This window comes from Psammomys obesus, unplaced genomic scaffold (genome assembly GCF_907164565.1).
Source record: "Psammomys obesus unplaced genomic scaffold, mPsaObe1.curated_primary_1811, whole genome shotgun sequence".
Lineage (NCBI taxonomy): Eukaryota > Metazoa > Chordata > Mammalia > Rodentia > Muridae > Psammomys > Psammomys obesus.
Genome location: NW_026585895.1, coordinates 96,317 through 118,917, shown reverse-complemented (window position 1 = coordinate 118,917; position 22,601 = coordinate 96,317). Strand labels below are relative to the sequence as shown.

General features: G+C 38.0%; 1 protein-coding gene across 1 annotated transcript; it reads right to left on the bottom strand.

Annotated features, from left to right (window-relative positions):
* Window positions 1-16,931: 16,931 nt before the first annotated feature.
* Window positions 16,932-17,873, bottom strand: LOC129671509 (olfactory receptor 8K3-like). The gene has a single exon (XM_055600543.1). The coding sequence runs from the start codon at window positions 17,871-17,873 to the stop codon at window positions 16,932-16,934; it is 942 nt and encodes a 313-aa protein (XP_055456518.1).
* Between the last annotated feature and the right edge of the window lie 4,728 nt (window positions 17,874-22,601).

The following is a 22,601-nucleotide window of genomic DNA, read 5'->3' as shown; positions in this document are numbered from 1 at the left end:
ATGTTGAACCACCCTTGCATGCCTGGGATGAAGCCTACTTGGTCGTGGTGGATGATATCTTTGATGTGTTCTTGGATTCAGTTTGCAAGTATTTTATTGAGTATTTTTGCGTCAATGTTCATAAGAGAGATAGGTCTGAAGTTCTCTTTTTTTGTTGGCTCTTTGTGTGGTTTAGGTATCAGGGTGACTATTGCTTCATAGAATGAGTTTGGTAATGTACCTTCTGTTTCTATTTTGTGGAATAGTTAGAGGAGAATTGGTGTGAGCACTTCTTTGAAGGTCTGGTAGAATTCCGCACTGAAACCATCTGGCCCAGGGCTTTTTTTTTGGAGGGGAGACTGTGAATGATTGCTTCAATTTCCTTGGGGGATATTGGGCTGTTCATTCTTTCTACCTGATCTTGACTTAATGTTGGAAGATGGAATCTATCAAGAAAATTGTCCGTTTCATTTAGATTTTCAAATTTTGTGGCATACAGGCTTTTGTAGTATGACCTAATGATTGTTTGAATTTCCTCTGTGTCTGTAGTTATGTCACCCTTTTCATCTCTGATTTTGTTGATTTGGATAGATTCTCTCTGCTTTTTAGTTAGTTTGACTAAGGGTTTGTCTATCTTGTTGATTTTCTCAAAGAACCAGCTTTTTGTTTCATTGATTCTTTGAATAGTTTTATTTGTTTCTAATTGATTGACTTCAGCTCTGACTTTGATTATTTCCAGCCTTCTGCTCCTCTTGGGTGTATCTGCTTCTTTTTTTTCTAGGGTTTTCAGTTGGGCCATTAAGTTGTTTGTATGTGATGTTACGAATTTCTTCTTGCAGGCACTTAGTGCTATAAATTTTTCTCTGAGCACTGCTTTCAATGTGTCCCATAAATTTGGGTATGTTGTGCCTTCATTTTCATTGAATTCTAGGAAGTCTTTAATTTCTTTCTTTATTTCTTCCTTAACCCAGCTGTCGTTGAGTAACAGGTTGTTCAGTTTCCATGTGCGTGTAGGCTGTTTGTTATTTTTGTTGTTGTTGAGGTCCAGCTTAAGTCCATGGTGGTCAGATAGAATACAAGGGATTATTTCAATCTTTTTGTATCTGTTGAGGCTTGCTTTATGACCAACTATATGGTCTATTTTGGAGAAGGTTCCATGTGGTGCTGAAAAGAAGGTGTACTCTTTTGAGTTTGGATGAAAAGATCTGTAGACGTCTATTAGGTCCATTTGCTTTAGGGTCTCTGTAAGTGTTTTTATTTCCCTATTTGGTGTCTGTCTAGTTGATCTGTCCCTTGGTGAGAGTGGAGTGTTGAAGTCTCCCACTATTAGGGTTTTAGGATCAATGTGTGATTTAAGCTTTAATAATGTTTCATTTACGAATGTAGGTGCTCTTGTATTTGGGGCATAGATATTCAAAATTGTGATGTCCTCTTGGTGGATTTTTCCTTTGATGAGAATATAGTGGCCGTCCTTATCTTTTTTGATTAACTTGGGTTTAAAGTCTATTTTATTAGATATTAGGATGGCTACTCCCGCTTGTTTTCTGGAACCATTTGCTTGAAAGACATTTTTCCAACCCTTTACTCTGAGGTAGTGTTTATCTTTGTTGCATAGGTGTGTTTCTTGGATGCAACAGAATGATGGATCCTGTTTCCGCAACCATTCTGTTAGTCTGTGTTTTTTAATTGGGGAGTTGAGTCCGTTGATGTTGATAGAAACTAGTGACCAACAATTGTTACATACTTTAGATGTGGTGTTGGTGGTGTCACTGAGTTTCATTGCTTGTCTTCTTTTGGTTTTTTTGTTGTGTAGTTATCTATTTCCTCTGTTTCCTTAGATGTAGTTTTTTTCTTTGGTTTGGCGTTTCCCTTCTAGTAACTTCTGTAAAGCTGGGTTACTATGTAGATATTGTTTAAATTTGCTTTTGTCTTGGAATATCTTGAATTCTCCGTCTATGTTGATTGAAAGTTTTGCTGGGTATAGTAGTCTGGGTTGGAATCTGTGGTCCCTTAAGGACTGTATGATTTCTGTCCAGGCCCTTCTGGCTTTCATAGTTTCTGTTGAGAAATCTGGTGTGATTCTGATAGGTCTACCTTCATATGTTACTTGGCCTTTTTCCCTTGCTGCTTTTAGAATTTTTTCTTTGTTTTGTAGGTTCAGTGTTTTGACTATGATGTGACATGAAGAATTTCTTTTCTGGTCTAGTCTACTTGGTGTTCTGTAGGCCTCTTGTATGTTTATGGCCATCTCCTTCTTTAAGTTGGGAAAGTTTTCTTCTATAATTCTCTTGAAAATATTTTCCGGACCTTTGAGCCTGATGTCTTCTTTTTCTTCTACTCCTATTATTCTTAGGTTTTGTCTTTTCATGGTGTCCTTGATTTCTTGGATGTTTTGTGTTTGGAACTTTTCTGATTTTATTTTTTCTTTGAGAGACGTGTCAATTTCCGCAAGTGTATCTTCGGCTCCTGAGATTCTTTCTTCCATCTCTTGTATTCTGTTGGTGATGCTTACCTTTGTGGTGCCTGATCTTTTCTCTATGTTCTCCAGCTCCTGATTTTTCTCTATTTGTGTTTTCTTTATTGATTCTAATTCTGTTTTCATGTCTTGCACCATTTCCTTCATCTGTTTGAATGTGGACTCCTGCTTTTCAATGATAGCTTCTATTTTTTTTGTCTGTTTCCTCTCTATGTATCACTAATTGTGCCTCTACTTCTTTGGGTATAATTGCCTGTATTTCTATGAGAGCTTTGTTTATTTCTTCTTTATTTGCCTTCATTTGTGTGGACATTTCTTTGAGATCTTTGTGCATTTCTTCTTTGTTTGCCTCAATTTTCGTGGTCATTTCTTTGAGAGCACGATTTGTTTCCTCTTGGTTAGTCTCGATTTCTTTGGTTATTTCTCTGAGGGCTTTGTTCATTTCATCTCTATGGGCCTCTAATAGCTGGAGAAACATAGTTTTGAGGTCGTTTTCTTGTATATCTAGTGAATTGAAGTGTCCATTTTTTTGTGGGGTTGCTGGTGAGGTCATTATGTCCTGATTTTTGTTGGGAGTGTTCTTACGTCTGCCTCTAGCCATCTGGTTATTTATAATCCTCACTGGTTGTTCCTTGAGATTGTAGTTTGGGCTATGATCCTCTCTTTCTGTTTTCTGGACTGTTTTTTTCAGGAAGATGAGAGAGGTTCACTGCTTTGGGAGTGTGCACTGTGTTTTCAGTTTTGCCTAAGTAAAGAATGTGACGCTGGCGCTATTCGCGTGCGCTTTTAGCGGGCGCAGTGTGCATGCGTGGATTCTCTGACTATTGCAGTGGCCTGCAAGCCACTATTACGCAGTTCTGACTGAGATCCAGGGATTGTTTGCCTGGATTACCCTGGTGGACCTGTAAGGCAGAGGCTTCAATGTTGGGGTCGCTATCCCAAGAATCCCTCTGATGCCCACACTAGGAGTGTGGGTGATAGGGATCTTGTCTGGTTGCTTCTGTGGAGAAGCCCTGGGTCTGGAGCAATCTCTCCCTAGAAGGCTCACTCACTCTCTTGCAGGACCACTTGGAATGCACAGGGGTTCCCCTTGCTCACTACTCTCAGTTTTGGTCCTGCTGTGGAGTGTACGGGTAGGCTAACAGTCAGCTCTGTGACACTGTGGCCGCAGGACTCGGTGTCCACCTTTCCTGTGTGCTGCCTCTTTGTCCTTTCCCTCTGCCAGGAGGGGTTATGTTGACTGGTCCCTGGGTGGCTTGGGAAAGAGTTAGGGTGAGTGTACTCAATCCCAGATCCCAGGCCCAGATCTCTCTGCCAGAAGCAGCCTAGCAGTAGTATCTATGTTTGCTGATCCCAAGAGAGTACTGGGTGGGGTTGAGTGTCCTCAGATCCAGAGCTTGGGTTTCTCTGCTAGGGGCCGCTGGGTGAGCTGGAGAGAGGGTGCTGTGTCCTTGGCAGGCTGCCTCTCTGTCCTTCTCCTCTGATCTTCTCCTCTGCTAGGGCAAGCTTATGGAGGTGCTCTCAGGGGAGTGCCAGCAGGGGTTGGGGCTTCTCAGTCGGATCCTGAGCCCTGAGCCAGTGGCGTTTCTCTGCCGGGGTGGGAGGGGGGGCGGTGATAGAACTTGCTGCTAGACCTTATTGTGCTGGACCCAGGAGAATAGGACGTGTAGGATGACCACAGTCCCAGATCCCGAGCTGTAGTTTGTTTGCTAGGAGCGGCTGGCAGCACTGGAGTTCCGGCACTGTGAAGCCGCTGTGCGCCTCTTTATCCTTCTGCTCCGCTGCGGCAGGGTGATGGCGGCGTTTGGGGGAGTGCCCGAAAGAATTGGGTTTTCTCAGCCCCGATCTCGGGTTGGGGTACAGACAATGTGGTCTGTGGCAGATTCTGCTGGATGCCTCCTGCCTCCTCTGAAGAGGGAGTAGGGATTTTGAGCTGGGCGCACAGCTGCTATCCGCCCGCGGCAGGAGCTCAGTTGTGATGGTGGCAGGTACCCGCTGTGGTCGGAGAGACCTTCCAGGGAAAGACTAGGTGACCCGTGAGCAGTCTGGCAACTTTCCTTCCCCGTGGGGTTTTTTTGCGACTGGGACTCTCAGCCTTAGGCCCCCTTGTGCCCACCAATCAGCCTGGGAAATTGATCGTGACAAGCAGGCTTGCAGCAACAGCCCGGAGACCCAAAACCCGCGTTGCCGGGTTCTCTTCCCGGTTCTGGCTGGGCAGCCAAGAGTGGACCCGATCGCTTCCCACGCCGTGGGAGCCTCCCCTCAACTGGGAAACACAATCGATCGCTGTTGTTTTAGGGCCCAGATTTCAGTCTCCTGGTCGCTGCACGGAGTGTGTTGTTCCGCTTCTCAGACTTGGTGTTCTCCCGGTGCCGCCATCTTGGCCCTCCCTTGTCTTTATTTCTAAAGGTAAAGAATTCAATATAGCCAGGTGTAGTAGTATACACCTTTAATCCCAGCAGTCAGGAGGCAGAGGCAGGCAGATGTCCTTGTGTTCAAGGTCAGTCTGGTCTACAAAGTTGAATCTAAGACAGCCAGTGTTAATATAGTGAAACCCTGTCTCAAAAAAATGAACAAAACCAAAAATTACAAATAAATAGATAGATACATAGATAAAACCCAACAAACAAGAATTCAATGTGGAAGCCATTCATCTTTTCTATTGACATCTCTTATATAAACTTACCTGCTTTGTAAAAACTTAGTTGCTTTGCAACTTACATTAAATATGAAATTTGTATTTCAAACATAGAAGCTTCATACCTGATCCAGGGTTCTGGTCAGAATTTCCTGTCACTGCATGTTTGTAGTTCATGTCATAATTTTCTTTTGAGGAATTTTTCTGTAATAATTAATACTGATTCTTACTGAAAGATATTCAGCATATCATAGATTTATCAATTTCATAGAACCACTACTAAGAGAATAACCAAGCATTAATTATGAAACAAAAGTATCTAATATTTTTTGTTTTGAAAGACCCCAGCCTCACCCTAAGTTAAACATAGCTAACGCCATTTTGTGGGACACCACTGTTTTGTAAAACTCTGAAGGCCAGATGAGAAACTGGAAAATTACTGAGAAATCCTAGCTGTGTCACCCACTTGGGATATCTGCGGTCAGGCTGCCCCAGTCAAACTAAAAACAGTTTGTGTTAATCACCCTCATGGATATCTGTGAGACTGTTTCAGTTAAGATAGAGAAAAACAAAATAACAGGTGGCGGGCCACGTCAAGGGGTCATCATAGCCCCCTTGACCACCCAGTTCCTGAAATCTTGGTGCCCCTGCCAAACTTTGACGCAAATTGTGGTCTCGTGTAAACGTACCAATCAGCCCCCTGTAACCATGCCTCTCGCTTCTGTACCAGTGCTTCTGCTCTAAAACCCTATAAAAACCCCAGCTTCCCATCTAGGGGGCGCGGAAGTCTCCCGAATGACTTTTCGCCCCAGGTACCCGTGTATCAAAATAAAAGCCTCTTGCTGTTTGCATCCGAATGGCCTCGTTGATCCTTGGGAGGGGGTCTCTCTGACGGAAGATACCCTCCGGGGATCTTTCAGTTTTTTTGTTTGTTTGTTTGTTTGTCTGTTTTTTCAGAAAAGACTCATTCTGAAAAGGCTTATGATCCTATTCAGCTGGAAACTGCCTTGTGCTAGGGGCACGGTTTTTGCCATCTCAAAAACATACTGGTGTGGACTCTGAGAACGTATAAATAGGAGCCTAGAGAGAGAGACAGACAGAGACAGAGACACAAAGAGAGAAACACAGAGAGATATTGCTTCAAGTCTCATATTGTTTTGAGATGCTCCTAGAAAGAAACATGTTTGCTTCAAGGAGGTTGCTGTTGTCGCTGCTGCTGCTGCTGCTGCTGCTGCTGCTGCTGCTGCTGCTGGTGGCCCTTTTTCTTGCATTTGCTATTGCTGGATTGCTGGATTTCTGGATTGCTGGACTGCTGAATATCCTGATGAGGAAGCATGAAATCGCCCCAAGGAACTACATCTGAAGAGGACTATATCCCTTGTTCCTACTAACTTTCTTTCTCTCCTATCTAGGGTTGGGGGGTTGGAAGGGAGGTAGAAGCTCAAGGAACCCCCAATAAATTATGTGTAAAACAAATCAAAGCCCATTGTAACAATGCCCTTTGTAAGTCTTTATTTTACCGAGAAAACTCCCCCAAGTTTTTGTCAATGGTGCCTGTGTTTTGTATTGTTATAGCTAACTTGTCAATAGTATATCTGTATCTGCTTGTCAAAATTAGCAATAAATACCATCACTTACATAGCTATGGATAACTTCTAACAAGTATATTAAAATGCTATTGATACATATATTGTTGCCATTAATTTATTTGAGTTTTCAATAGCATTCATGTCATCAGGAGTGTATGTTTTGGAATTTTGTCATATTGGTTGTAACAAGCCCTCTTTATTCATTCTAAATTTAATATGTTAATCTTCAGTTCCTCTCTTCCTTGACTTTAATGCAATAGCCTAATTTACTCAAAACAAACTAATCACCTCTGTGGTTTTAGCCATTTCACCTTAAGCCATAAATTTTTTCTCGTTTTTTTGTTGTTGTTGTTGTTTGTTTGTTTGTTTGTCAAGACAGTGTCCCACTATATATTCCTAATTATTCTGTAAATAACTTTGTAGATGATGCTAGTCTCAAACTCACAGACATCTGCCTACCCCTGCCTCCTGAGGACTTGAATTAAAAGTGTGAGCCACCATTACAGGTATCCCATAGATTTTTTTTTAATACGAAATCAATTTATTCTTTTTTTTCTTTATTAATTACACTTTGTACTCACTTTGTATCCCCCCCGTGGTTCCCTCCCTTCTCCAGTCCCAATCCCTCCCTTCCTCCACCCTCTGCCTGCATGCCCCTCCCCAAGTCCACTGACAGGGGAGGACTTCTTTTCCTTCCTTCTGATCCTAGTCAATTAGGTCTCATCAGGAGTGGCTGCATTGTCTTCTTCTGTGGCCTGGTAATGCTGCTTCCCCCTCAGGGGGATGAAATTAAAGAGCAGGCCAATCAGTTGATGTCAGAGACAGTCTCTGTTCTTATTACAATGGAACCCACTTGGATACTGAACTGCCATGGGCACACCTGTGCAGGGGTCTTAGGTTATCTCCATGCATGGTCCTTGGTTGGAATAGCAGTCACAGGAAAGACCCCTGTGCTCAGATGTTTTTGGTTCTGTTGCTCTCCTTATGGAGTCCTGTCCTCTCCAGATCTTACTGTTTCCCACTTCTTTCCTAAGATTCCCTGCACTCTGCCCAAAGGTTGCCCATAAGTCTCAATATCTACATTGGTAGTCTGCAGGGCAGAGCTTTTCAGAGGCCCTCTGTGTCAGGATCCTGATTTGTTCCCTTTTTTCTCCCTCTTCTGATGTCCAGCCTCTTTGCCTTTCTGGATAGGAATTGAGCATTTTAGCAAGAGTCCTCCCTCTTGCTTAGTTTCTTTAGGTGTACAGATTTTAGTAGGTTTATCCTATATTATATGTCTATATGAGTGAGTATATACTGTGTGCATCCTTCTGCTTCTGGGATAGCTCACTCAGGATGATCTATTCCAGATCCCACCATTTACCTGCAAATTTCATGATTTCCTTGTTTTTTATTGCTGATTAATATTCCATTGTATAGATATACCACTATTTGTGCATCCATTCCTCCACTGAGGGGCATCTGGGCTGTTTCCAGCTTCTGGCTATTACAAATAAGGCTGCTACAAACATGGTTGAGCAAATGTCCTTATTGTGTACTTGAGCCTCTTTTGGATATATGCCTAGAAGTGGTATAGCTGGATCTTGAGGAAGCGCTATTCCTAGTTGTCTGAGAAAGCGCCAAATTGCTTTCCAGAGTGGTTGTACAAGTTTACATTCCCACCAGCAGTGGAGGAGGGTTCCCTTTTCTCCACAACCTATTCAGCATGTGTTGTCTCTTGAGTTTTGATCTTAGCCATTCTGATGGGTGTAAGGTGAAATCTCAGGGTCATTTTGATTTGCATTTCCCTGATGGCTAATGAGGTTGAGCATTTCTTTAAATGTTTCTCTGCCATTCGATATTCCTCTTTTGAGAATTCTCTGTTTAGCTCTGTACCCCATTTTTTAATTGGATTACTTGATTTTTTTGCTGTTTAACTTCTTTAGTTTTTTATATATACTGGATAGTAGCCCTCTGTCAGATATAGGATTGGTGAAGATGTTTTCCCAATCTGTAGGCTGTTGTTTTGTTCTGAGGACACTATCCTTTGCTTTACAGAAGCTTTTCAGTTTCATGAAGTCCCATTTATTGATTGTTGCTCTTAGAGCCTGTGCTGTTGGTGTTCTCTTCAGGAAGTTGTCTCCTGTGCCAATGAGTTCAAGGGTATTCTCCACTTTTTTTTCTAGCCGATTTAATGTCCAGTTTTATGTTGAGGTCTTTGATCCACTTGGACTTCAGTTTTGTGCAGGGTGATAAATATGTATCTATTTTCATTTTTTTACATGTAGACATCCAGTTAGACCAGCACCATTTATTGAAGATGCTGTTTTTTTTCTATTGAATGGATTTGACATCTTTGTCAAAATTCAGGTGTCCATAAGTATGTGGATTTATGTCAGGGTCTTCTATTCGATTCCATTGATCCACCAGTCTGTTTCTATGCCAGTACCATGCAGTTTTTAGTATTGTTGCTCTATAGTACAGCTTGAGATCAGGGATGGAGATACCTCCTGAAGATCTTTTACTGTAGAAAATTGTTTTAGCAATTCTGGGTTTCTTGTTGTTCCATATGAAGGTGAGAATTTTTCTTTCAAGGTCTGTAAAGAATTGTGTTGGTAATTTGATGGGAATTGCATTGAATCTGTAGATTGTTTTTGGTAAGATAGCCATTTTTATTATATTAATCCTGCCAAGCCATGAGCATAGTTTTTTAGATTTTTAGTTTCATTGTTCAAAGGTATATTTTCTCTGTTACATGAAGTAAATGAAATAGAAATAAAACTAAGGTACACACACTGACACCATATGCATATTGTATATTTTAGGAAGTTCTATAGTGGTAGATTTTCCTATGTTTTTTTAGAATTACTTAGTATTAGGTGTAGCTCTTTTTTATCCACCTGGCAATCACAATCTCTTTCCCACTTAACAACTCTTACTCATATTTCCCCTTCCTAAAGTTATACAATTTTATATAGACACAGCATTTATCACCACTGAAGACAAAGCTCCTCTTATAAAAAAGTAATGTACTCAAAGCCAGACCACCATTATTTCTCATGTTATAGCATTTTGATATGAGTATTTTGGAATAAAAAAATTTCTGATTTCCATTTTTTTTATTGCTGAGTAATATTCCATTGTGTAGATATACCACAATTTGTGCATCCATTCCTCCACTGAGGGGCATCTGGGCTGTTTCCAGCTTCTGGCTATTACAAATAAGGCTGCTACAAACATGGTTGAGCAAATGTCCTTATTGTGTACTTGAGCCTATGCCTAGTTGTCTGAAAAAGCGCCAGATTGATTTCCAGAGTGGTTGTACCAGTTTACATTCCCACCAGCAATGGAGGAGGGTTTCCCTTTCTCTGCAACCTCTCCAGCATGTGTTGTCTCTTGAGTTTTTGATCTTAGCCATTCTGATGGGTGTAAGGTGAAATCTTAGGGTCGTTTTGATTTGCATTTCCCTGATGGCTAATAAGGTTGAGCATTTCTTTAAGTGTTTCTCTGCCATTCGGTATTCCTCTGCAGAGAATACTCTGTTTAGCTCTGTACCCCATTTTTTAATTGGATTACTTGATTTTTGCTATTTAACTTCTTTAATCAGATAAATAGTGGGATCTGGAAAAGATCATCCTGAGTGAGCTATCCCAGAAGCAGAAATATGAAAACGGTATATACTCATCATATAGATATATAATATAGGATAAACCTACTAAAATCTGTACACCTAAAGAAACTAAGCAAGAGGGAGGACTCTTGCTAAAATGCTCAATTCATATCCAGAAAGGCAAAGAGGCTGGACATCAGAAGGAGAAAAGAGGGAACAAATCAGGAGCCTGACACAGAGGACCTCTGAAAAACTCTGCCCTGCAGACTATCAATGTAGATGCTGAGACTTATGGGCAACCTTTGGGCAGAGTGCAGGGAATCTTAGAAAAGAAGTGGGAAACAGTAAGATCTGGAGAAGACAGGAACTCCACAAGGAGAACAACAGAACCAAAAAATCTGAGCACAGGGTCTTTCCTGAGACTGATACTCCAACCAAGGACTATGCCTGGAGATAACCTAAGACTCCTGCACAGATGTAGCCCATGGCACTTCAGTATCCAAGTGGGTTCCATTGTAATAAGAACAGGAACTGTCTCTGACATGAACTGATTGGCCTGCTCTTTAATTAGCTCCTCCTGAGGGGGAAGCAGCATTACCAGGCCACAGAAGAAGGCAATGCAGCCACTCCAAATGAGACCTGATTGACTAGGATCAGAAGGAAGGAAAAGAAGTCCTCCCCTGTCAGTGAACTTGGGGAGGGGCATGCAGGCAGAGGGTGGAGGAAGGGAGGGATTGGGACTGGAGGAGGGAGAGAACCACAGGGGGCATACAAATTGAATAAAATGTAATTAATAAAGAAAAAAATTAACTAATTTAAAAAAAAGAAATTTCTGCTTCATAAATAAAATCAATATTCCTATCTTACTGCTCTGGAAATCACTTTGTAGATTAGGCTAGTCTCAAACTCACAGAGATCTACCTAATCTAAAATATTGACAGTATGCCAAATTTATTTTGTTTAGCATTCTAAGATAGTCTATCAAAATATACCTTCCTTTAAAGTTTTTAGAGGAATGTTTCAATCAAGGATTTTTTTTTAGTGACTCTATATTTGTTTTCAAATAAACAAGCATAGCTACTATAAAGGAAAGAAAAAGATGTTATAGAAAAAATAATAATTTTATTTACAATTAAGATTGTATTTTAAAATTTTTACAAATTCATGAAGAACATAGATTGATTGTCATATTTCAACAAAATTCAGTTCTCTCTCTCTGTCTTGTACATCAGTATTCCAGAAACCAACTGGTAACATGACTTATCCTTATGGTATTTGGTTTGCTACTTGTTTCAGTCAACAGATTCAAATTAATAAATCTTTATTCTTTCATTTCATCTCAGTTCTATTTCTCTATAAGAATTCTGAATTTCCCTGCCCTTAACAGTATTTTTTAAAATCACTTGATAATTTTGAATTCCATCTAAAGATTTTACTGTTTTAAAGCTTTCTCTTTTTGGGGGGGTGGGGGGAGGAGTTGGAAGAGTTTATTTTACTTTTTAACTTTATATTGATTTTTTTTCATAAATTTCATCATGCACTTCAATCACAATCATCTCCTGTCCCCTCTGTTCTTGCAAACTCTCTCACCCTCTTCCCAGAAAAAAGAAAACAAACAAAATCATCTCTCCCTGGCAATGTCATTATGTCATGGTATGTTACACAATGTACCCTTTTACCCAAACAACTTTTTGAAAAACAACAACAAAAACAAAAAAACAGCTGCTTCATAGATGGGTAGAGGGTGGAGTGGGTGGATGGAAAGCGCTGGCCACCCCTGGTCAGCCCTGGTCAGCCTGACTTCTCTCCAATCGTCCACTGGGGCCAGCTCTCCAGCACTGCCCCCATGAGGAGGCAGGGCAAGCTCACCAAGTGCTGCAGACCCCTGGGGGAGGGGGCAGGTCTCTAGCTCTCAAACCCTTGGGGTCGTAAAGCAACCCTTAAATAAAATTAAATCGTCATATTTCACCCTTGATAAAATGCAACTAAAATGTATCAAAACCTGAATGCAAAACCTCCAAATTTAAAGGTGATGCAGGAAATGGAATGGAAACTGTACTTAGTCCTAGCTGGTCTGGAACAACTTCTCATACCCCATTCATACATCAACACTGAGGTGTCTGAAGACTGAAAGAAAAAAAGCGTTAGCTAAACCAAAATCTAAGCTAAAATAAGCAAAGATAAAATCAAATGGAGCTCCAAGCACTCACTCAACAAAGTTGAGACCAGATTTTTATACTGAGAAACACTGCTTGCTGACAATGAGCAAGTGTTCATATGCCTGGGTCACTGTCCCAAAACAAACCACATGAATTATTAAAGGTAATATGAATTTCTTCTAAAATTAATACCCCATAAAATGGAAGCTTACATGACACATAAGAAAATGTTCTCCAAATAACAATTATAAATATTTTCAAAGAATACAGAGAAGGAATGAATAAATACTCGAATGAAGATAACAAGGCAAAAAAAACAGTTGAACAAAATTTTTAAAAATCTGTATATTAATGAATAATTTAATAAAAAACATTTTGAAGAAAACTTGAAAAGAAAATCTAGAGTCAAATTAAAAGTTCATTTGAAATTCTCACTAGTAAATTAGGTAAAGTAGAAGATAGACAAACTTGTCTTAAAGATATGAAAGAGGGGTTAGGTCCCTCAGTCAAAACATGTTAAACATTTAAAAACATGTGAAAAGAGCATCTGTGGCTTCTGTGAAACTATCAAAAGATCAAATCTAAAACCAAAGATATAGAGGAAGGAAAGGAAACTTATTCACAAAAATAACTTACGCGATATTATAAAAAATTCCAAATTTAAGGAAGGGTGTGTATTCATGTGGAAGAAAGCACACAAAATATAAAGCAAACAGGACTAGAAAAACCTTCCCAAACATGTAACAGTCAAAATATTAAGTGTACAAAAAAAGAAAGAGAGAACAAGTTTTGCATGAAGGCAGACCCATCAGAATAACAGATTGTTGATGGAGGCTTCAAAAGCCATGAGTACTTGGGACAGTGTTCTTCAAGTTATGAAAGGTCCCAGATGTCAACACAGCAAGCTGTACCCACCAAAACTATGTCATAATAAAGAGAAAGAGAGACACTCCCTGTGCCAGAGTAAAGAGATTTATGGTAAATATACAAACCCTTCAAAAGATACAAAAGGGATCACTTGGGTCAGAAAAGAACATGGAAAACCCACAAAATGGCATGAGGAATAAAAATGTTTTGAAACAGTTAACCAAATGATTCATGTGAAAAAAATACACAATAATAAATCTCAAGAATCAGCATACATTATTTAATAATAACTGTTAATATTGACAACCTTTACTCCTTATTAAAGATATTCAGATTAAGATGATGGAAGAAGAAACAGGATTCACCTTTCTGCAGCTTTGAAGAATCGCCTCATAGTCAACCACAGACATCAACTTAAGTTAAAAGGATGGAAAAAGGTATTGCAAACAAAGGAAACATGGGAACAAAATAGAGTAAATATTTTAATGTCTGACAAATTAGACTGAATTCTAAACTAGTGAGAAAAGTTACAGACAGACAATTCATGCTCAATAAAAGCAATATTCAAAATGATATTACAATACTAAAAATGCATGCATCAAATATAGGAACAATTATTTTCATACAAGAAATAGTATCATATCTAAAATCACAGCATAACCACAGCACAGTGTTATTTGTGTGGGGTGAGGGGGCTTTAATACATCACTCTAATCCATAGGAAGTCATTCTGACTAAAACTAAACAATCACCGTAGTTAAATAAGATTCTACTTCAAATGGATCTAACAGATTTTTAGAACATTTCATCAGAACACTGACAGGCACAAATTGTTCTCAACACCTTTTAGAACAAGGGTGAAAATCCATTAGCTAGATTAACCAAAAGAAGTCAAAATAAATCAAAAGTTAATAAGATTAGAAATGAAGGAGGTAGCATTAGAAAAGAGGGCCATGAAATTATAAAATCATAAGAACATAAGAAAAATATATGACCTATTCAAGGTCAGAAATGACAAAAGCCAAAGAAAATATGAAGTACAAATGATTTAAATTACTATTCTATTAATAAAAATAAACTAATATAAAAAACAGGTTCTAGAAAAAACAGATATCAAAAGATCTAGCAGGACCCAGGAACTCTTCCATGGTTTAGCTGGGTGACCTGAAGCCGGTTGAATCCCACACCGTGGGGTTTCCTCTCACCTGGGAAACACAATCGCTGGTGTTTTAGGGCTCAGAGTTTCACCTGGTCACTGTGTAGCCCCTGCTTTGATGCTGGTCGGAAAGAGTGTCCTCACAGTGCGGCCATCTTGGATCCCTCTACCTTCATTCTTTATACCTCCTTTATCTTTTCTAGAAAACTGATTTTCTAGATGGTTTTCTTTTGTTTTTATTTTTTCATCGTTCCAGACCAAAGCAATAAAAGTAGAGGCAAAATTTACTTAGGAACTTAATTTAAGTAGAAACAGTTTTATTCTTACTGCATTTGTTGAAAGTATTTCTCTGATGTTATAATGCATTGTACATGAATTCTCTATTGTGAAAGTGTCCATGTGGGGCAAGAGAAGGTGTCAAATAGTCATAACCCATAACCAACACATAAGTGAGCACAGTGCCATGAAAATACACCCAAATTTCACAGACTGCTGTGAAGCTTTTGGACTGTGTTTACTGGTGATGCATAGACATTTCTGTCCACCATTCCCACTAAAATCCCATTTATATGTTTCTTATTTGCTCTATTCTGGTACCCAAAACAGTTACCAAAATTGATTATGTCTAATTTTCTATATTTTAAACTTATTGCTCTCTAAATACATATAAATGTACTGTCTTGAGACATAGACTATTACTACATATTGCTCTATATTATATGTTGCCAAAGTTTCTAGGTAATTGTTGTAAAGGAATATTTCAAGTCATATCAAAGTCAATGTAAAGGCAGTAATTTACTTTTGTGGGTCATATACATTGCAACCTGTGACAGTGAATATTGCTTTTTAACACACACACACACATATAAAATGACTCAACTTCATTTTAGGCATTTGTTCCACCCAAAATTAAAAAGTTAACCAATTTTAGATATCTGGAAAGATTTCTGAAGAATGGTTCTCCCCACCCCCACCACTAATCCTCCATTGGAATCAAGGCACAGGCTCCTGCTGTTTTTATAAAGTAGTGAGTTAATTCGATGAAGTCTGTCCATTTGATGCCACATGGAGGGAGGTTGATGAGGGAGGCAATAATTGAAATAACAATAATTAATGTGTACTGTATAAATGTATCAAACTGTCAAATATCTAAATACAAACTAAATCAAAAGCAATATAATTTAATAGAACAGAAGCAATGCAAATATAGGCAAATGTCAGAATGTTTGTTTTAATAGAAAATTCCTTTTTCCTTCTTCTTCTGATGTCCATTCTTTTTGCCTTTCAGGATGGGGATTGAGCATTTTAGGCAGGGTCCTCTCTCTTGTTTAGTTTCTTTAGATGTACAGATTTTAGTAGGTTTATCCTATATTACATGTCTATATGAGTGAGTATATTCCCTGTGTGTCTTTCTGCTTCTGGGATAGCTCACTCAGCATGATCTTTTCCAGGTCCCACCATTTACCAGCAAATTTCACAATTGCCTTATTTTTCATTGCTGAGTAATATTCCATTGTGTAGATGTACCACAATTTCTGCATCCATTCTTCAGTTGAGGGACAAGCAAGAAACCCGCCACGGAGGGCCTCTGAAAGGCTCTGCCCTGCAGACTATCAAAGCAGATGCTGAGACTTATGGACAACTGTTGGGCAGTGTTCATGGAATCTTATGTAAGAAGTGGGAAATAGTAAGATCTGGAGAGGACAAGAACTCCACAAGGAGAGCAACAGAGCCAGAAATTTGAACACAGGGGTCTTCCCAGAGACTCATACTCCAACCAAGTACCATGCATGGAGATAACTGAGAACCCCTGCACAGATGTATCCCATGGCAGTTTAGTGTCCAAGTGGGTTACATAGTAATGGGAAGAGGGACTGCCTCTGACATAATCTGATTGGCCTGCTCTTTTATCACCTCCCTCTGAGGGGGGAGCAGCCTTACCAGGTCACAGATGATGACAATGCAGCCACTCCTGATGAGATCTGATAGACTAAGATCAGAAGGAAGGAGAGGAGGACATCCCCTGTCAGTGGACTTTGGGAGGGGCATGCATGAAGAAGAGGATGGGAGGGTGGGATTGGGAGAGAGGGTTTATGGGGAGATACAAAGTGAATAAAGTGTAATTAAAAAAATAATAAAAAATAGAAAATTCCATAAGAATGTTCAAAATCCCTTTTAGTACATACAGTATTTCTCTCTTCCATTTAACATATGTCTCTTTAGACATACTTTCAGTTCTATAGAAACTGAAACTGTTTTACATTTTGCAGTAGATTTGGCAGTTAAATTTAGAATATAATGTACCCTGAAGAAAATCATTCTCCTCCACTGAATATGATATATGAACATTTTATTAGCATTAGCATTCTGGTACTTAAATATATGTTGAGTATACTGGTGCTTTTTGTACATTCTGGAGGAAAACAAAATGGGTGCATATTCACACCTAGTTTGAATGATTCATACTGAATGTAAATTTCAAGAAAATGTGTTAAATATTTTTTGCCTTGTTCTTTGTAGAGCACCTTTTACATCTTTGTTCCTCAGACTATAGATCAAGGGATTTAACAAGGGGATTATTAAAGTATAAAATATGGATGATATTTTATCAGTATCAATGGAATGACTAGATTCAGGTTGTACATACATGGATATCAGCGTCCCATAAAACACTGTAACCACTGTGAGGTGTGAGCCACAGGTAGAGAAAGCTTTTCGTCTGCCCTCAGCAGAGTTCATCTTGAGAACAGCTATAAGAATGAGCAAATAGGACATAAGAACAACTATTAGGGAAGAAATCAAATCAAAAGCTGCAAAGATCATAACTATAAGTTCTACTTCATGTGTATTTGAACAAATCAAAGATATTAAGGGGATACAGTCACAAAAGAAATGATTGATAACATTGTTGCCACAGAAGGATAAAGAGAAAATATTTACGGTGACTACAAGGGATATAAATGTGCAGTAAAGATAGGGAACTGTGACTAGGACCCAACATACTTTATGAGACATGATGACAGTGTAGAGCAGGGGCTTACATATGGCCACATAGCGGTCATAAGACATCGCAGACAAAATAAACAGCTCACTGCCAATGAACAAAAGAAAGAAAGCTAACTGTGTAGCACAAAGATAATAGGAAATTGCATTTTGATCTACAACAAAGTTTACCAACATTTTTGGTCCCACAGTTGTTGAATAAACAAAATCAGTGAAAGCCAAATGCCTTAGGAAGAAATACATTGGTGTCTGTAATTTCGAGTCTACATTGGCGAGAATGATGATCCCTAGGTTGCCAATCACCGAGATGAGATAGATGATGAGGAACAGCCCAAAGAGTGGGGCCTGCAGCTCAGGATTCCCAGTGATGCCCATTAGAATGAACTCAGTCACCACTGTGAGGTTGTGTTTCTCCATTCTTTATCAGAAAGCCTGTTATCAACAAAAACAATAAAATATTAAATGTATTTCAGAATTTATCACCCAGAGGTCAGTTATTGGACTAAACTATTACAAGTAAGAAGCATCTAACATTTTCAAGTGAATATTTATTGACAAACACATTCATTCAGCATACTATGCAAAAAGAGATAGAAGTTAATTTGTGTTTCTCTTTCATGATGATTATAATAATATATGTATATATACTACTTCAATACACAGATAGTTCGATGTAAACATGAATTGCCACTGTCCTCTAAGGGTTTGTTGCCAGTTAGTTACATATATTTGTGATCTAGCTCCAAAGAATCTATGCCAATAGCTCATGTATAAGGTCAGAAACCTCTAATATTATATGCTTAAATAAATGATAGCTAGAGAGATGATAGATAGATAGATAGATAGATAGATAGATAGATGATAGATAGATAGATAAATAATGAGATGATAGATAAATAGATAATTTATAGGTATAAATAGATGATAGTTATAGATACATTATAGATAGACATGTAAATACATACAAACATGCATGCATATACAGATGATACAAGAGGATAAATGCAGATATGAAGATATAGGTAAAGAAAAAGTAACATTATGATTAAATACTGTTAAAACTTAAATTGTTAGGTAAATGCCTAATGGGTTACCATTATACTGTTATTTTTCATAGGCTTCTAAATACAGTGTCAGCGATTATTAATTCAATAACATCAATAATACATATGCCAATTCTGTTAGGTTTTCTAATGACAAATTTAAAAAAATGCAAGCATGAATGGAGAAAATGCTTAGCAGTGAAAAGACACATTGCTATTATAAAGTATGGGAGTAGGTTTCCAAAACGCAGGCTCAATATGTTTTATAAATTTCATAAATAGTTATATTTAGACAACACATAAATCCCTTTTTATAGAATAGTCTTGTAAAGTACTTTTAGTGGCAATGCATCCAAGGGTGTTAACTGTCTCAGTAAAAAAATTGACAGATGAATAAAAATCAGTATAGTCAGATATGATACTGTCATTTGAAGAAACAAAATACTGGATAGTCATACAAACATATAGAACTGGCCCATGTACTTAATGAAGATAAGCATTACTTTGTACAGTTATTTTTTCATAAAGCTCTAACTGAAATTCCAAATATGTCCTTGTAGCACACATTGGAAGAACAATGAAGTATTTCAGTATTGAATGGTATCATGAAATTATTCTCAGGTATTAGTCACAATATTTCAAGTTGCATTTATTTCAGTTTACTGGGATATTGTCCTACTAGTGTGGGCCTTTTAATTACATGTGATATTTATTTACTTTTATGTAAAAAAAAAGGTAATACACTTTTGTGAAAGAAATTAGGAGATTGAGACAATTGGATAGAATTATAGAAAAAGAGCCCTCCGTACTGGTTTTGTGTAAGAAAAATGTACAAATTTCTCCTTGGATTGAGGGATGCTCTATTGTAAATTAAAAAAAAAAATGAAGCCAATCATGCTGCTCAAAACTATAGTCTCAGCTCTTGGGACATGAAAACCATAGCATCAGGAGTTCAAAGCCATCATTTTCTATACAGACAGTATTATGTGAAACCAGACTGTTTCACTGTCTCTAAACTGTTTAAGTGCTGTCTCAAAAAAATAAAAAGAAGGAAAGAGAGAAGGGGAAGAGGTGAAAGAGAGGTATTACTGCTTTGCAATTATATGCTGTATTAATTTCTCATAATATACAATACAATATTTTATGTTTACTTTCTGTATTATAAGAACTGTAGGTAACCTAACAAAATCATACAATTTCCAACATGATTCATGGAATATATTTCCTGTTGCTTTCACCAAGTTCATATGAAATGTTAGTTATATGATTGTCCACCCTGGACCATGAAAAAGCCTGTATTTTATAAATACAAGAAACTTATACTTTTAAAATATTAGAGAAGTGTTTTGCAAAATTGCAATGAGATACTCTTTAAATTTTGACTTTTTTGTTTTATTTTGCAATAATAATAATATATCACAAAATAATCCACCAGCATGTACCATAATTCCGTGTGGTAAAGGAACATACACTCACTTTTCCTTAGTAGCTCTAGAGGTTAATGAGATACAATATACTGCTTTTGTATTCTTTACCAATTAATCAAATTTAATTTTTAAACCTAAACTCCTAGAAAAGTGTGGAGAGAGATGACTGTAGAAAATAAAGAATATTTATCACAGTCCTGAAGGATGTTATTTAAATTTTTCTTAATACATTTTTTCATATATCAGTATGCTATCCAGTACTTGTTTAACCTTGATATATTGCACATCACTCAATGAGTACAATTACAAACATTCTTTCTACTTTTGAGACGATTACAGAAAACACTTCAATCACAATGCTTAACTATTTGAAAGCACATTAAAATGACTGAATTTCTGCTTTTGTTTTCTTGCCTTGAAAATACTCATATGATTTATTAATATGTCATCTCTTTTTACATTTGTTTACATTTACATAGATTTTACATCTTATATAAAGTGAATTAAATATTTTAAGAACATATGAAATGTGTATGCTTCAAAATTGCCTATCAACTTTCCTTTCTCTAACTTAAGAAAACAGAGGTTTTCTTATTCACCCAAGGAGTAGAAAACACAGGAACCAAATACAAATAGATACTGTTATTTAATTACAAAGACAAAGCAAACTGTGTCCTTTTCTGTAGATACTGAAAACGAAAAACCTTGTGCATCCCTTACCTGTGAAGTCCTCAGTTATTCTCCCATGCATAATTTAACAGAGTGGTAGGTGGTTACTTATGAATATTTTTTCAAACTTTAAAGAATCTCCCTGTGGGTGATCTAGTCAATTTCCTGATTAACCAACAATGTTAGAATAATTAATGAAATGTCTGGAGACTGTCCACTAATTGTCAGGAAGAATTTGTATTTCACTTTGAATGAACTAACATTATAAGACCAGCTAACAGATGCCAGGTTTTATCTTAAGCTATTTGCATTATTGTCTCAAATAGATATTTACAACATTAAATCATTGTGGCTAAATTCTAACTAGATACGGAAAAGAAACAACTTAAATATCCATTTATAAATGAATTAATACATAAAATGTTACCTATAGTGACTGGAATATCATCCAGCCTTAAGAATTATGTTCTGAAAAATGTAATAATGTGGATGAACATGAACATAATGTTGATTATAGATGGCTACATAGCATCGATTTAAGCCGTAGTCAATAGAAATCCTTCTGAGATTCAAAGTGTTAGCAAAGGATATTATTAAAGTACATCCATTTTGTAAATACCCCTCTTTTTATGCATTCATTTGTTGCATTTTTATTTTAAGAGAGTACTAATAGCCATTTGGAGAGTGGTCATACTACATATGAGGAAGTGTGGGGGTGGGGAGATGGATGAGCAGATAAAAGTTCAGTACTGTTTTGACCAACAGTATCTTTTAAGCCAAAATGCCCTCTGGAACCAGTTCTCCTGTGGGAGCCCCACTTTTTAAGATTGCCTGGCCTTTTAGAGCAGTGTGACATATCTTCTTACATAAACCTCTAGATCAGTAAGGATAAAACATCCATTACTAAGAAAAAAGAACTTTCCATAGAAACCTTAAGGTAAAGTTTGTCATTGTGAATCCTAGACTGCCTTTGTAATCAGCAGGGATTCCGGCCCTGACTAGACAGGAAAGAGGAATTGGTGCTTGTATTTTGATGATAATTATTGGCCTTCAAATCCCTTTACTGCTCTACCCTAGGTATATAAACCTGCCTGAGACATTAATCAATCCTGATTGATTGATTGATTGATTGATTGATTGATTGACTGATTAAAAGCCCTGTACCTGGGCAGGTAGGGCAGAAGGAGGTAGGCGTGGCTAATGTTCTGGGGCTTTGGGGGCAGAGACTCACAGGAACCAAGATGGGGTTAGGTGGAGAAGGAACCACATGGACTAGGAGGAAGGACTCCGAGGATGGCATACATGGAGAAAACACCAAGATGAAATGTATAAGCAAGTATTTACAATATTATGGATGGAAGGTAGCCCAGATGAAGATGGTTAAGGTGGATGGCATTGGATGGGGGCTGGGACATGGACCGTGAGGTTGCTGAAACAGCGTAGGTAGAGTATCTGCCCTGCCCAGCCCAAGGTAAATAAAGCAACCATAAAATAAAAATAAAAAGTTCAGTGCTGCCTCTCCAGAGGACCTGAGTACAGTGTCCAGAACCCACATCATGGCTGACAAGAGCCTGTGACTCTAGTTCTAAGATATCTCGGATATTTGGATATCCCCCTTTCTTCTGGAGTCTATGTGCACCTCTGGTAGGCGCTGTGTGTGCGCGGGCACACAAACACTCACACACTTACCCCAAGTAAATTAATTTAAACAAATAAATATATATATGGAAGTAATATTGTAGTTTGTATATTGATTGCTATTGTACTTTTAAAAATGAATCTTTTCTAAATTTATGTGTTTCATTTAAGAAAATTTCTGTCTAGATTTACCATCCATTAACAAAATGGTTTCTTTCTACTACTGCCTTTCGGAGTTCCTTTTTTCCTTATAGACTACACCAGTTTCTAATTCTATAGGTGGCAAATATTTCATCCCCCACTATAGATCAGCAGTTCTCAGCTGTAGCTAATGACCCCTTTGAGGTGCATTGACCCTTCCACAGGAG

What these genes read in the sequence shown, in the direction of transcription:
- LOC129671509 (XM_055600543.1), bottom strand. Translation starts at nt 17,873, where the DNA reads ATGGAGAAACACAACCTCACAGTGGTGACTGAGTTCATTCTAATGGGC.